The 16667-nt window shown below is 38.4% G+C and overlaps 1 protein-coding gene across 8 annotated transcripts in view; it reads right to left on the reverse strand.

Moving 5' to 3' along the window:
- Nucleotides 1–16667, reverse strand: part of NPNT (nephronectin) — a 97809-nt gene that overhangs the window by 68356 nt on the left and 12786 nt on the right. For 5 of the 8 annotated variants that reach the window (XM_010848251.1, XM_010848248.1, XM_010848244.1 and 2 more), the window contains exon 3: nucleotides 8871–8921. The exons of 2 other annotated variants lie outside the window; for them this stretch is intronic. In XM_010848251.1, coding sequence (XP_010846553.1) covers nucleotides 8871–8921 — 51 coding nt within the window. Of the gene's footprint in view, nucleotides 1–8464; nucleotides 8745–8870; nucleotides 8922–16667 lie in introns of those variants that run through there. One more of the 8 variants, XM_010848250.1, reaches the window with a different exon arrangement.

Here is a 16667-nt window from a genome sequence, read left to right on the forward strand (position 1 = left end):
ATTTTCACCCTGCTTATTTAACTTATATACAGAGTACATCATGAGAAATGCTGGGCTAGAAGAAGCACAAGCTGGAATCAAGATTGCCAGAAGAAGTATCAATAACCTCAGATATGCAGATGACACCACCCTTATGGCAGAAAGTGAAGAGGAACTAAAAAGCCTCTTGATGAAAGTGAAAGAGGAGAGTGAAAAAGTTGGCTTAAAGCTCAACACTCGAAAACTAAGATCATGGCATCCAGTCCCATCACTTCATGGGAAATAGATGGGGAAACGGTGGAAACAGTGTCAGACTTTATTTTTTCTGGGCTCCAAGACTGCTGCAGATGGTGATTGCAGCCATGAAATTAAAAGATGCTTACTCCTTGGAAGGAAAGTTATGACCAACCTAGATAGCATATTCAAAAGCAGAGACATTGTTTTGCCAACAAAGGTCCATCTAGTCAAGGCTATGGTTTTTCCAGTGGTCATGTATGATGTGAGAGTTGGACTGTGAAGAAGGCTGAGCACTGAAGAATTGATGCTTTTGAACTGTGGTGTTGGAGAAGACTCTTGAGAGTCCCTTGGACTGCAAGGAGATCCAGCCAGTCCATTCTGAAGCAGACCAGTCCTGGGTGTTCATTGGAAGGACTGATGCTGAGGCTGAAACTCCAGTACTTTAGCCACCTCATGTGAAGAGTTGACTCATTGGAAAAGACTCTGATGCTGGGAGGGATTGGGGGCAGGAGGAGAAGGGGACGACAGAGGGTGAGATGGCTGGATGGCATCACCGACTCCATGGACGTGAGTCTGAGTGAATCCGGGATTTGGTGATGGACAGGGAGGCCTGGCATGCTGCGATTTATGGGGTCGCAAAGAGTCAGACACGACTGAGCGACTGAACTGAACTGAACTGAATAATGAAAAAATTCATGGGTCCAGAATGATTCTAAAAAAAGAGAACAGAGCTCCTCTTTACAGAATGCCAGCAAACATGCAGAAGGAATGACAGAATCTGAAAGGATAATTTTACAACCACGACTGAAATAATTAGAGTAAAAATTATCCATAGATGTTAAAACTTTCACTGGGTGTAAATTTGTTAGGAACAGAATATTCAGAGAGCCTCAATGTGTCACCCCATGGGGTACTTACTCATTACAAAGAGAAGGTGCCGTTCAGTGGAGAAATCGGGTAGACTCCTTAATCAAGTGATCAAACTTGGCACCACCAATTACAGAATAAACTAACATGTGCAATAGGAATGTCATAATACATGATCACCTATGTAATATTTTTGCCAAAAAGGTTTAACCAGCATCTAATAATGAGGAAACTTCAAATTCAGGTCTACAAAAAAAGTAGGTCTAGAACTGTTCTAAGGAATGTCATCTAAATGAAACATCTATGAATGGCTCTGGATCCAAAAAATCCATAAAAATCATTTGGAGATAATTTGGGAAATCTAATCATGGACTGTTTGCTACATACTATTATTGTACCTATGTTAAATTTAAGTGTGACATGGCATGCATGCTAAAGTATGTAAGTACAAAGAGCCATTATATCTAGGTTACTTTCCAATGGCTCACTAATTGTGTGTGTGTGTGCAGATAGGGGTGGGGAGAGAGAAAGAGAGGGGAAAGAGTGTATGTAGCACACCTGCAAATGTGTAATATGTTAACAATTGTACATGAAAAGTCCATGGCTATTTACTGTTGCTATACTTTCAACTCCTGTGTAGATTTGAAATTTTTCAAGTACAAAAATGGGAAAAAATGTATAAACAAATGTAGTATGATATGCATACCTTGACAAATATTACTGAATTACTCTGACAAATATTTCTTAACTTGTGGGCTTCAGTGTACTTAGTGCACTCTAGAGAAGGGGTAAGGAACACGTGCTGGAGTCAGAGCCCTGGGTCCCAGGTTCACCTATGCAGAGTATCCAGCTCTCTCTGCTCTGAAATGAAGACTACAGGTTGAACCAGAGGAAAATGTCAGCACTGCCATTTTTTACTTAAAAAGTAGTAAGCCAACAGGGTGCATATAGAGTTTACCCATAGGTTTATGGGGATGATTGAATGAGAAAATCCAAATAAAGTACTTAGAACAGTACCCACTTCACAGTAAGAGCTCAAAAAAAAATATCTATAAACAGAATTATAAGAACAACAAAGACGAATTGCTACAGTGTCTAAGAAACTGTATTAAGGACTAGGGATAATAAAATCAGTAAGAGGTCAAGTCCTCACCCTCAACTAGGAAGTCTAGTAAGGAGAGAGAGAAATAAGCAAAGATATCTTAATAACAGATATATGTAGAGGATACAGGAGAGGAAGCGGTCAATTACATAGGTTTAAGGGAGTCAGAAAAGGTTTTGGAAAGGAAATAGTGCTAACAGATTTCTTTCAAAAAAAGAAACTTATAAAACATCGATAGCATAATGTAAGAATTCGTTGAGATTATGATGAAACACAGACTTCCAGGTGGCGCAGTGGTAAAGAATCCACCCCTTAATGTAGGAGATATAAGAGATTCAGGTTCAATCCCTGGATTGGGAAGATCCCCTGGAGTAGGAAATGGCAACCCACTCCAGTAGTCTTGCCTGGAAAATTCCATGGACACAGGAGTGTGGTCGGGCTACAGTCTGTGGAATTGCAAGGAGTCGGACATGACTGAGCACACAAGCAAGCAAGCAATGATGAGAGACATATTAGGTGAAAATTATATTTGTTTTGGCTAAGGAGATGATGCTCTAATTTTGAATAGGGGTACTGAGCAATCATCAAAAAAAGGCCAGAAAGTGTTAAACTAACCATCACCACTTCCTTCAGTGACCAAAATCCTTACGTTTAAAGGAGAATGAGTTGAGCCATTTATTAACCATTTTAAGATGGAACCAACTTTGTGACTGTACACAGAAATGCAGGATGTGAAGCATTTTGTCAGTGCGGCTCACTTTTTTTTTTAAAGGAAAGCATTACTTCACTAATTGTTCCAAATTTATCTGATGGAGGACCTTACACAGAAACTTGGAAACAAACGTCCATCAAAAAGGGATTGCTTAAATAAGTGGTGGCACAAGGGTCTTGCTGCCTCCAGGATTGTGGACTTCAAGTCAGGTATCATCTGCTGTTAGAGCGACCTCACTAAAAACAGGCTTCACCATGATTTCACCATGCCATTCTCCCCACACACTCACTGACTCCCCTTCATGTTTACTTGGAGCTCATCATGCTGGTTCTAACTTTTTGTACGGCATTCAACACCACATTTCACAATCTGACTCCTGCCTATCCCACCAGTCTCCTCTCCGGTCATATCCACAAACAGACCAACTAATGGTAGTTCCCAGGAAATCACATACTCCAATACTCCCACGCTTTTACACAGACTGCTGTTCTTCCCTTTGTTTGCTGGACTAACATCTAGACAGTTTCAATACTCAGCTTAAATAATATTTGCTTTAGCCCTTAATTCTGATTTTGGGGCCCTCCTCAGCACCTTCATAAACCTCTGTGCATAACTCTGCCATAAATTATATATATATGTGTGTGTGATTCACACACACACACACCATCCTATAGTATCACAAGTATTATTCTTACCTAGCTCCTTCTCTAGACTTTGAGCTCTTTAAATACACAGTATCTGCTCTGAAATTTCACACAGTCTCCTAACAAAGACAGGCATGACAGGTGTACAAGGTGTTAAAAGAATATAGAAGAAAGAATTTCTCAGCAGGCAGGCAGGAGTAGGGAAAATGTCAGGAAAGGCTTGCAAGAGGAAATGTGAACTGAATCTTAAAAGATGAATAGGAATTCACCACGTGGATGGGTGAAGGGCCTTTTATTCAGAACAACCAGCATAAGCAAAGCCAGAGGCACAAGAAGCAGCAGAGGGTCTGGCAGCACAAGGGTAGCCCACTGTGATTGTGTCCACAAGGCAAAAGAGAGTCCTTCTAAGATAAGGCAATCACCAGCTTAAAGACTCTCATACTCAAAGAAACAGTATTCCATCCATAATGGCAAACAATCAGTCGATTGTAAGAAGTAGATGTCACAATCAGACAATGCTTTATGTGTTTTCAAGCGTGTACATTGATTTAAGAACCTTCCTCAAGTGTTAAGATCTTTTATACAATATGTAAGGTCATAAGAAAGGCAGACAAATTAAATATAGTTATTTCCTCAGTAAACTGTCTTTCCTAAAACTACAATCTGCTTAGTAATATTATATCATGTTCACATTTTTTATTTCTTTTATATAGAAGTGCCTGGTCCTTATACCTTCAAAGTACTGACTGAGCTAAAGAGGTATAAGACACAGTCCCCAGATTCATAAAACTAACAATCTAGCAGAACAAATGATATAGAACCACAAATAATCCCAACGTACAGCAGGATGAGACAGGTGCCACGCCAGCATTATAACTCAATGTAGAGAAAGAGAAGACTTCCTGTCACTAAAGTCAGGAATGCAGAGTGAAGGCGGCATCTGAGCCAGGACCTGAGGCAGGGCTGAGTCACAGTATGTTCTAATAAGAAAGAACATAAACTTCTAACATGCGTGTGGGCTTCCCCAATGGATCAGCTGGTGAAGAATCTATCTGCAATACAGAAGCCACAGGAGATTGTGGGTTCGATCCCCAGGTCAGGAAAATCGCCTGCAGTAGGAAATGGCAGCCCACTCCAACATTCTTGCCTGGAAAATCCTATGGACCGAAGAGCCTGGCAGGCTACAGTCCAAAGGGTCACAAAGAGTCATACATGACTGAGAGACTAAGCACGTACACACACACACACACACGCATGCACACACACACACAAGTGTGGCTGTTCATTCCTAACAACAATTCACTTTGAGTATCTGCTTAGAATTAAAAGCGATAGTGATGGGATACAGAAAAAGTTAACCAAAAGGGGAAGAAAGATAGAATGTTTTAAGAGAGTGGTTCTCTTTTTCAGCCCTTGATATAAACAAATGTTGAATTACTCATTTCTTTTGGCTAAAGGCCAAAATGGTAAACTGGAAAGAAACTTTGTCAAGAACCGAAAACTGTCAAGAGAACATTTCAGCCCACATGCAATACAGTATTTTCCCTCTCCCACATTCCTTGGATATGTTTAATGTTATTCTTCTATGGAGGAAGTTGTGAGGATTATTAATGTTGACTGAAGGTGATGGTGGGGAAAGAAGGTGCGAGCAGGACAGAGGTGAAGAGATCATTCAATCAACCCCAGCCGGTGCCCCACTCAGACCCGCCCTGGAGCTCTAGGCCTAGAATCCACCCACGTATCACATCTCTCCACTTCTGAGTCTCACAAGAACTTCATCAATGTCACATCCAACACTGAGGTCATCCCCTGAACTTTCTCCACCAAATCACACACCAGAAACCCGGGCATCGTCCTTGATTCTATCTTCCTCACACCATTCTCACACCATCTGCTATCATTTCACCGAATGTGAAAAAATAATTACTAAACCAAGTGCTTCACATTTTTTCATTTGATCTTCATAAAAAAAAAAACAAAAAACCCTATAAGGTTGAGTTCTTATCTATATTTTACCAAAAAAGAAGCTATTTCCCAGAAAGGTCAGGTAAGTTTCTCAAAAACACAGGTCTGGTAACAGCTGGGTCTGACCAGGAAGCCTGAACTCCCCGCCCCTGTCCTAATACTCACCCCTCCATCCTTTCTTTTTATTATCCGTCAATCCCTATTTTTCTCTGCTCCCACCAGTGTCGCTTAAGATAAAACTCGGATGTCTCGCCAGGTTTACTGTAACAGCCTCTAGCCCTGAGCCTCAAAAGGCTCTCTCTTAATTGCCAACCAGCAAAATGTTCAGCGAGTGGCCCCAGAACCCAAGTGCCTACAGATCCTGGCGTCTGTCCTGAAGCAGTGAGTCCTATGGGAGTGCCTGCTTCATCCAACAGGGCAGCACCAGGCAACTCCAGCCCACCAATTCCTTGTAGCAAGAGGAGCGACTGATTTATTAACAAAGCCTGATCACTTTTCCTTGGAAACACTGGAACCTATTTTAAAAAACGTTCAAGCTCTCTGTGAGCAAAACTACATTCACCTGTATGCTAGATTGGACCCGCTGCATGCGTGTATGCTCAGCCGTGTCCGACTCTTTGCAACTCCGTGGACTGTAGCCCATCAGGCTCCTTCTCTCCATGGGATTTTTCAGGCAAGAATGCTGACCCATTAGAACGAGCTTATAACTTCTGAAATATAAATCTGATTGGGTAATTCCCCTGCTTAAAATATACACAATGCTCCTCTACAGCCCTGGGATAAACACTACTCTAAGATGCTATCAAAGGCCTTCTGCAAGTCAGCTCATTTCTCCCTCTCCCACAGCATCTGTCATCACAAACCCTTCAAACACACACCCCAATGCCCAGATGAAGGTTCTTACATTTCCTGGAATGTGCCCCTAACTCTGGCTTCTGAGGCTTCAGTGTATTTTTTTATCTGGCCCGGTGTCCTTCACTTGACTTAACCCTGAGGATACAGCTGGGCCACCAGCCCATCACTCTTGGCTGGGATGCTGCCCACTGTGATGGGCTTTCACAGTGCTTATCTCAAAGCACACCTGCATCAAAACACACCTCTCATCCAATACTGTCTTCATCTGCAGGCCTTCCACAGGGACAGGGAATGACATCAATGCCTGTAGCTTCATCTTACTGATGTCTGCAGTGGTTGGCCCAGAATGAGACAGGGGATAGCCCTCAGTATGTAGCTACTGAATGAATGAATCACTTGAAGCCCACTGAGTCTGTGAAATCTTCCCTGATCCACTCTGGCAGAAGTAGTTCTTCCTCTAAACAGCCTCAGCTCTTTAATCCCTAACTCTTGCCTACTTTAGAATCCAGGAAGGAATAAGAGACAACCATCTTATCGAAGGGCTTCCCTGGTGGCTCAGACGGTAAAGCGTCTGCCTGCAATATGGGAGACCTGGGTTCGATTCCTGGGTCGGGAAGATCCCCTGGAGGAGGAAATGGCAATCCACTCCAGCACTCTTGCCTGGAAAATCCCATGGACTGAGGAGCTTGATAGGTTACAGTCCATGGGGTTGCAAAGAGTCAGACAGGACTGAGCGACTTCACTTCACTTATCAAATCAGCTCCTCCTAAGCAAGAGTCCATGTTTTACTAAACTTGGATTAAACTTTTACTAAAGGTCTCTCTCCCAGCCCTTAACTTAGCTCCTTACCTTTAGTAAGCTCTCAAATGTGTGTCAAATAAATCTCTAAGTAACTCTACATGTAATTCTACAATTCAATTCTTCCAGTTCCTTTTTCCTGGGCTAGGTAACCAAAACTGTACCTCATTCTGACATCTGCAAATGGATGTTATTAAAGAAGTGGAAAAGGAATGGTTCAGAAGCACAGGCAGTTATCCAATGACAATTTTTACTTTAGACATGAATAATTTGAGAAATTTTCTACTATTTCCAATGGATTATTTCCAAATGATGGGCATGGTAAACAAAATGTAATTTAAAACATGCTATATACCAAGGATGCTATCATGGACCCTGGTAAAACACCATTTCAAAGTTCAAACACTTATCAAGAACTGTTCTTCATGAGAAGGAGGCTTTCTCCTTATGGCCAGCAACAATCCTGCCAGTAGGTTTAAAGATTAGGAAACCGTGGCTCAGAAAACTTAAATAAAATATCTAGTATGTCATGGGAGAAGGCAATGGCACCCCACTCCAATACTGTTGCCTGGAAAATCCCATGGATGGAGGAGCCTGGAAGGCTGCAGTCCATGGGGTCGCTAAGAGTCAGACACGACTGAGCGACTTCACTTTCACTTTTCACTTTCATGCACTGGAGAAGGAAATGGCAACCCACTCCAGTGTTCTTGCCTGAAGAATCCCATGGACAGAGAAGGCTGGTAGGCTGCAGTCCATGGGGTCGCACAGAGTCGGACACGACTGAAGCGACTTAGCAGCAGCAGTATGTCATAGTTGGTGAGTCACAGGAAAGAGTCCTGAACCCACATGTGTTGGGGACAAAACCCAAATTATATTCTTTGGCACTGACTCCTTAACTTCAGCCATAGCTCTGATAGTTAATCCTACAGCTGACAGTAAATAAAAGATACACATGCTTTGATTTTTTAAGTCTCTCTGAACAGAAAAAGTCTTAACATTTATTTCTATAACTATCAAGCTTGTTCCCAAATGGTTTTATTAAAATCTCCCCTTAAAGACACTTTCTCTGACATGTAAAAGTATAAAGTACATTGTCTTTTTGGTACCAAATCCATAAAACAGAATTACACATATTTCACCAAAAATTTCCAGTTAAGTATCATAAGGATGATTTGTCAGGTGACATTGTTCATTTTCAAAAATATTTAAAACAAGAAATTCCTTATGCACCAAAATCATAGCATGAACACTCCTAGGTGCTAGTACAACATCTTACATATGCTATACAATAAAAATATTTCTTACCTGATTTTTCCATGGAGAATTAATGAATACGAGACACAATTCCCTCAGGTTAATGATAGGATGGTGTTAGTAATTTCATTTGGTGGATTTTTTTTTTTTTTTTTGCTTCTTTAAGTATTAAAAATATAAACTGTCCTTTAGGTTAGAATGGAGGTCAATTTATTAGATTCGTAAAACAGAAGAAAGGAATTATAAACTGAAATGGAAAAGTTTAATGTAAGAACTGAAAACAAAATTATGAACAGAATAAACACATCTCTAAGGAATACAGCTTCCCCCCAAAAAGCAACTCAAGAACACAACTAGTGTTAAATTTTATTAATAACTTTATAAAGTTATTATTTAGAAGTATGCCTTTCAAGACATAGATTAGCTGAAATTATTTCAAAAAAAATGTTCATCTAACCTTTGAGCTGGCACCTTATCCTGGCTATTCTCTGCCTTAAGACGTAGAAAGCTGCAAAACAAATGTCCAAAAAAAGAAATTCCAGATCTTTTCTCTGTAAGGAGGCTGGACTTGGGTATTTATCAACTTGTTACATTCCCGGAGACTTACATATTTGCAACTTTCAGTGCTTTTCTGAAACAAACAAAAAAAATCTAGGACATGTTCAAAATAGTAATATTTTAGTCACCATTTTGTCATTAAAAAACATTCTGTAACAAAAATATTAACCAATAATTGAAGTTGTGCTATTCTTTCATAGTTCAAATTCTAAATTAAAATATTTCAGACCTCAACGACATTGTACCTTCCAGTCCAATTTTTAATCTTCAGAATATTAATGTTTGGTTCCAAGAGACAGTATCCTTTTATTTAAATGAGTATTGGACAAAATATCTGAAAAAAAATTAAAACTTTTGATCAATTAGTAACCAAGGCTGGTAGTTTTTTAAATTGATATTTTTTTTACTTACCTGTTTCTTACATACTGTTTCCCTTTTCTCTCCAACTTTGAGAAGGGAATATTAAGGTTTTTTTTTCTTTTCCTTCCACAGCATTTTCTTCTTGCATGGCTGCTTTGGTTGTCAATAGCAACAGGAATTAGAGGGAAAGCTCAGCCATTTCACTCGAAGATACAAATAACCCAGTATAATGAAAGTAAATGGAAGAAACTTGAAACACTACTAGTAATGGTCAGGGTTCGACCAGCCTAGAAATCCTAGAGGTAAGGGAAGAGATGATTTTATTACTTCTCTTTTGGATCATGCCTTTATAGCATAAAATATTAGTCTTCTTTAAAGCATAAAATATTCACTTTAACTGTCCATTTGTGTTATTTGTTTGTATAATTTAAAGCGAGGTGAATAGAGCCTTCTTTGGGGTAGTATCAGAAGAAAAAAACTGTAAGTCCAATTTGACTCAAAGTAGCAGTTTATCGATCCAGAATGATTGTTTTATACTTTTAAAGGCACACATAACATTTGCTTTTTAGAGTATTATTTTCACGTCCATTGGGTTTACAAGTTAGCATGTTGTTTTTGTTATTGTTCCTAACTTTAAAAGAACTCCTGATCTTGATACATTTCTTAAAATAATGAAATATATCAGGCACAATCTAAGCAAAAAGCTGAAAATATATCGAAGCATAAATTGCAAATTATATTCTGGATCACATATTAAGGAAAACCAGGACTATGGTTATGTATGAGAAGGAAAAATATAAAAGGATACTGTTTCTTTAATACTCTTTAAATGTCAATTTTGAATAATCTATCAAGAAAAAATATTAAATGATTTAAAATAAAGGTGAAATAAGCTAATAAAGAATAGCAAACATCATTATTTTCTAACTAGTTATGTTAGTATCAAGCAGCCAAACAGTTCTGTATAGTTTATTTTTGTCTCATAATATCTTAGTTGGGTCACATTTCTCCTACTTCACTTAAATCAGTGTTGACACACATAGATTTAGCAAGTTTTATGGTATTGGTATCTACACCCATTAAATAAGACTTCCAGAATGAAATTTTAGCCGAGGTCCCATATTCTAAAATTTGCATTTTAAAACTATACAAAACTGCATTTTAAATCAAAGCAATGTTAAACTTGGAGTAATTATTTCCAGGAAGTTTCTGTAATCTATTCTCTAATGATGTGTAAGGAAATGTTCATAGGCAACCATCACCACAATTTTTGTGAAAGCTGCCAAAATAAAAATGCCCTACATGTATTTTTTGTGTGGTATAAACCCCACAGTGAAAAGCACTAAAATAGGATTCATTCGTAGCACATAATATAGAAACGCCTGTCCATTTTCTCCTGATGATCAGTTTTCCAACAGCCACTATAAAAAGCCATAGTGTTTAATACATGCAATTTTGCCAGCTCCAAGCCACCCAGTGAGAATTCTCAACTGCAGAAGTCTCTCCTGAGACTTGCCCCAGACCACTGCTTTAGTTCACCTGAGGGTTCCCTCAGGTGACACTGTGACTTTACAGACAGGTCTCCGTGATTATTAGGCATCCTTAAACATCATAAGCACTCTGATGACTTTATAAAATTGTAACTAACATAAACCAGAGAAGCTAAACAATTTGGGGATGTCTTTTCTTGCCTGCTAAACACAGGTCACAGATTTGGAGTCCATTCTGGGCCCTGGACAGAGTTAGGGAAAATAAGGGATAAGAAACCCAAAGGAATTGAGCCTCTGTATTATCCAAGGGGATCCCTATCTTATGGTGTATCATCACACAGCCTCTGAAGCATGATACACGCACTTCCTTCAAGGCGATAAATCCAGGCTCCCAGATGAAAGGGACTGGTCCTCCCAGACTTTGCACCTCTATCTTCCAACCCTAATCTCCAGCTGGAAAAAGCAGTAACTCTAAGATGTTCTCTATGTCCCAACCCAAAATTTCATGTATCTCTCATTGTCAAAAAAGTTAATATTGGCCCAGGAAACACTATTTATAGACAACTCTCCAACTCTGCATGTTTATTAAAGCAACATCCAAGACAACAGATCCCATGAATAGAATTTTGAGTAACAATCTGGAATCTTTCCATTCTTTTATAAGTATTTAAGTTACAAAATTCATCAAACCTCAACACAAGATTAGAGAACAGAACATTTAACAAATCTACAAATTATCTCTTCATAATTTTGTATTTTCTCCCCCCTTTTAATTGCTTAAAAAACAAAACAAAAAACCCCCACAATTCTGCCTTAATTAGGAAATAAGCTATGCAGGGGGATATCTTAATTTTGGACCATACACAAAGATGTAATGAACTTTTTAATTCATCAGTGATTTAAAAACAATCTAAGGGACAAAAGAACTTGAAACTAACCTTATCAATATGAAACACCATGAAATATTTATGTAATCAGATGAACTTAGGACAATTTATCTAGTAGAAACTATCGCCATAGTAAATTATATAAAATCATGTACCCTAACCCATGTATATTAAAAAAATACATGTAAGCTGCAATTTGTGTTTTTCTATTACTTGCTATTTGTTGGCATGAAAGCATTTGGACAGTAGATTTCAAGTACCTACAAAACCTTAACAGTGAAAGAAAACAGGAGGTCACAAAGGCTTTAGAAAAATATTTTGGGTGGCATGAAGCTATATTCAGAAAGTCTATCCTAGGAGTTAGTTTCTGTGCTAGTTAGTTTCTCTGACCGTTTAAGGATTTTTCATAGAAACTGAGTTTGAAAACTCTGATCTATGAAAACAAGGCTAAAGTTTTATAAAACAGCATTGTTTTCAGCAAAGTTAAGCATAAATCCAAAAATATTAGTTTCTTCATTTGTGTACATCAGTGCAAATTTTAACTGTGATGACATAGTTCCTAAAACTTGAGAATAAGTCAGTAATATTTACAAAAGACAACTTTAACCTTGTGATTTAATGATGTTATAATAGGAAAACAATGTCAGATTTGGAGAATTTATATCGTTAACCTACAGGACAGTTAAAGACATATTGACCAAATTAAATGTTCAGTTTTAAATTTTATTTGATTCTAGAATACCCTCATTTGAATCATCTACAGCAAATCTTTAGTCTTAACTTGTATTTCCCTGGCATCTAGTACCTATGAAGACTGTCTCCAGCCTTTGGTTAAATATGGCAAAAAAAAAAATGAGGGCTTCTAGCTAAATATAATTAAAAATAAAACTGTTTCTTCTACAAAATCAACTACAATAAAGCTAAGAAGCCAACTTAATTATTCATAGCTCTTTTTGCTTCAATCAGATAAAAATAACAAATTGACTTGTGCTTCATAGGCTAAGGTAAAACTACAATTCTTGAGAATATTTATGAAAGAATATGTAATAACACATGGGTATCTGACATTATTTTAACATATAATAATACTTTATCACATCTAGGCTATAATGTATTCCTTTATGCTGGCTTTGTTAGGAATTTTATTAGTAATTATATTATGACCATAATTATCTGAATTAGGCACTAGCAGTAACTTGAGTGGTAAAACTGGAAAATTTTAAATGAAGCTTTAGTGCATTAAAATGCACTAAATATAATTTAAAATGCACAAGCTTCTTTATATTTGACATTACTTAACTGAACTCTGTACCTTGCAATGCACCAGTTTTTAAGTAATTAGATTCATATTTTGCAACCAGTTTGCTCTGGTCAATTTCCAGGGATACACTGTCAATCCCATTAAGCCTATGCTAATGAGTTGGTGATGGACAGGGAGGCCTGGCCTGCTGCAATTCATGGGGTCGCAAAGAGTCGGACACAACTGAGTGACTGAACTGAACTGAACTGAACAGTATTTTGCTACGGGCAGTGATTGATACCACTTTTAAATTTTTTCAAGCCAAATTATCTTTGCTTAATTCTTTGAGAACTGATCATTTATTAATCCCCACAAAGAAGTGTAAGATCTTGGCCCTGGCAATGTAAACTCCTTGGCTCCCCTCCAGGTTGATACAAGGTGGCAATTTTTGGACAGGTTAGATTCTCGGTTGGTGCTGATCTTTGAGGAGAGGCATTCAAAACCCCTTTCTGTGTTTCTCCTAAAGAGATGGGGGACTTACTGGATTGGTGCCCTCTCAAGATTCATGGTGAGTCCTCTTCTTTTGAGAGAGAGACAGAGTGATTCTCCTGGGCACATGTATCCCAGAGTTTCAGGTTCCAGTGCCACTGGAGCTTCAGGAGTCCCTGAGAATTAGCCTTTCCTCATGTGTGTGTGTGCTAAGTCACTTCAGTTGTGTCTGACTCTTTGTGACCCCATGGACTGTAGCCCGCCAGGCTCCTCTGTCCATGGGATTTCCCAGGCAAGAATACTGGAGTGGGTTGCCATTTCCTCCTCCACAGGATCTTCTTGACCCAGGGATCAAACCCACATCTCTTATGTCTCCTGCACTGGCAGGCAGGTTCTTTACCACTAGCCCCACCTGGGAAGGCCAGGCAGGCTTTCCTCAGGCCCCAGTGAAGTTAAGTTTATGTCTGGATGGTGACCTGAGACCCTGCTTTGAGTCTATTCAGGTCTAAGTAGCTTATTTAAAGCAGCCTTCCATGAGATCCAGGTGAACTAAAATAAAAACTAAGAGTCATTTTGGCTCCTCTGCACATGTATAACAATCAGGAGCTTTGGGGAAATGAACACTGGTCAAAAATTTTGTTGTTTCTTGGCTCACTGGCCCTTATTCCATGTTACAGCGTAAGTAGGATAAATGATGCGTTCATGCCTCACCACTTATGCCAACTCATAATTTGCACAAAAAGGAGAAAGTACATACAAAATGATAATGACTTTCACACTGATGTTCAATGAATACAAAAATAATAACTCATTAAAATTGATACAAAAAAATTCTCCCACTGATTTCTTTGCAGAGCCTCTTTATACTGGATCCTGCTGCTGCTGCTGCTGGTGCTGTCGCTTCAGTTGTGTCCGACTCTGTGCGACCCCATAGACGGCAGCCCACCAGGCTCCCCCGTCCCTGGGATTCTCCATGCAAGAACACTGGAGTGGGTTGCCATTTCCTTCTCCAATGCATGAAAGTGAAAAGTGAAAGTGAAGCCGCTCAGTCGTATCCGACTCTTAGCGACCCCATGGACTGCAGCCCACCAGGCTCCTCCGTCCATGGGATTTTCCAGGCAAGAATACTGGAGTGGGGTGCCATTGCCTTCTCCGATACTGGATCCTAGGAGACATCTATCTGTATTCCATTCCCAGTGCCTCTAGGTACCAACTCCATCAACTGCTGACTGATCTTAAAATACATGGGCTAAAAAAGTAAAGATATATGGTTAGCTTTTAATTAATATTACAGAAAACCTGACATTGTTAGAGATCCTAACTTGAAACTGTCTGGTCTAACCAAAATCTAATTGGTTCATCCAATTAGTCCATCCAAAATCCCATAGTTAACCCATTGCTGCCAGATATTCTGAAATGAATCAAGCTGAGCCATCAGAAAGCTTGGTGTGTGACTCAAATTATACCATATATATATTTTTTTAAATTATTTTCCATTATAGGTTATTACAAGGTATTGACTATATTCCCTGCGCTATGCAGTAAAACTTTGTTGCTTGTTGCATACTTATTTTTTAAATTAGAAATCTAGCATTCTATTCATGCTAAGGCAAACAAACACACAAAAAAAGGAAAGAATTCTACTTTTTAAAATTTAGTAATGTGTATCTTTTTGCCAGTTTTTCTAAATGTCCCATGGACATCTAATAACAACATATGAGAAACAAAATTTTAAATATATTTGTGTAAGATATAAGATTAATATAAATTAATATAAATAGAAATCTATTATGTTTAAATTATTAATGACATCATTCAAGATGCTCCTATTCTTATTTTTTCTGTACCTGATAAAATATTCGGAGAAATGTTAATGTGTCTTACTCTGATCATATACTCTTTTCTTTTCCCCTAATTTCTTCTGACTTTTGCTGTATGTATCTTTTGTTCCTTTGTTGTTAGGTGTCTAATGGTTTATGATGTCTATCTTCTTCATACATTGTACCTTTTATCATTAAAAATATTCATCTTTGTTTTATTTAAAAAGAAAGAAAGAAAAAAAATGGACAGCTCAGTGTGTATAATGTTTCTTAAGCTGCATATAGAATAGTTTTCTACGAACTGCACTTCTCGAGTAAAGGCCTCATCTTAGGCTGGCCTTCTTTTTTGGAACAGCTTCACAAAACCACCACTATTTCATGGTAAAAATGTTGCTGTGGCCCCTTCCACTCCATCATTCACCCCTCTTCTCTAAATACCACATGAAAGTCTTTCAGAACTGTATGTGGTAAAAGCCATAATTTCCCCCAAATAACGGGCTTGCTTCTTCCCTAACAAACAAGAAGAATTATATGAGCAATGAAAATTCCCTTTTCTCTTTGGCTAGGAAAAACTAAGAGCCAAATTGTACAACAGAATTTGACTCCTATGGCTTACGTGTCTGCATTTATTAACTCTCCTCCCATCTTACATTTTGTTCTACCCTTTTTTCTTCCTCTAGACTTTGTTAATTCTATTTTCCTATTTTAAGGCACTCGTTCCTGGAAACCACATCCTCTTCCAAACAAGGTAGGACATAAAACCATAGAAATAAATCCATTCTGCTTGTCTTTTAAGGTATCTTCTAAGGAGCCCAAAATAGAAAGTGACTGAATGGAAGGTTTACGCTCAGTAATATTATCCATGACTTAATCTCCTTTAAGTTACATGTTTTATACAAGAAATTTTATAAAAATAAAATGAGAGCTATTTAGTAACTGTACTTACATAAAAACAGAATGACTCTCCAATTCCCCCACATCTGTATGTATACAATAGTGATGATGAATATGTAAAGATATTCACTACGGCTTATTTTGTAAAAACAAAGCACTGAAGACCATCTAAATATACATAAACAGGGGATTTTTTAATTAATTAATTTAAAATTAATTATGGTGCATCCACATCCAATTTACCTTGGTTCATAGACCTAAAATTCCAGGTTCCTATGCAATATTGTTCTTTACAGCATCAAACTTGACTTTCACCACCAGGCATGTCCACAGCTGAGCAGCATTTCAGCTTTAGCCCAGTCTCTTCCTTCTTTCGGGAGCTATTTCTCCACTCTTCCTCAGTAGCATACTGGACACCTACCAACCTGAGGGGCTCATCTTCTGGTGTCATATGCCTTTTCATACTGTTCATGGGGTTCTCAAGGCAAGAATACTGAAATGGTTTTCCATTCCTTT

The sequence above is a fragment of the Bison bison genome, unplaced genomic scaffold, assembly GCF_000754665.1.
Source record: "Bison bison bison isolate TAMUID 2011002044 unplaced genomic scaffold, Bison_UMD1.0 scf7180017864263, whole genome shotgun sequence".
NCBI classification, from domain to species: Eukaryota; Metazoa; Chordata; class Mammalia; order Artiodactyla; family Bovidae; genus Bison; species Bison bison.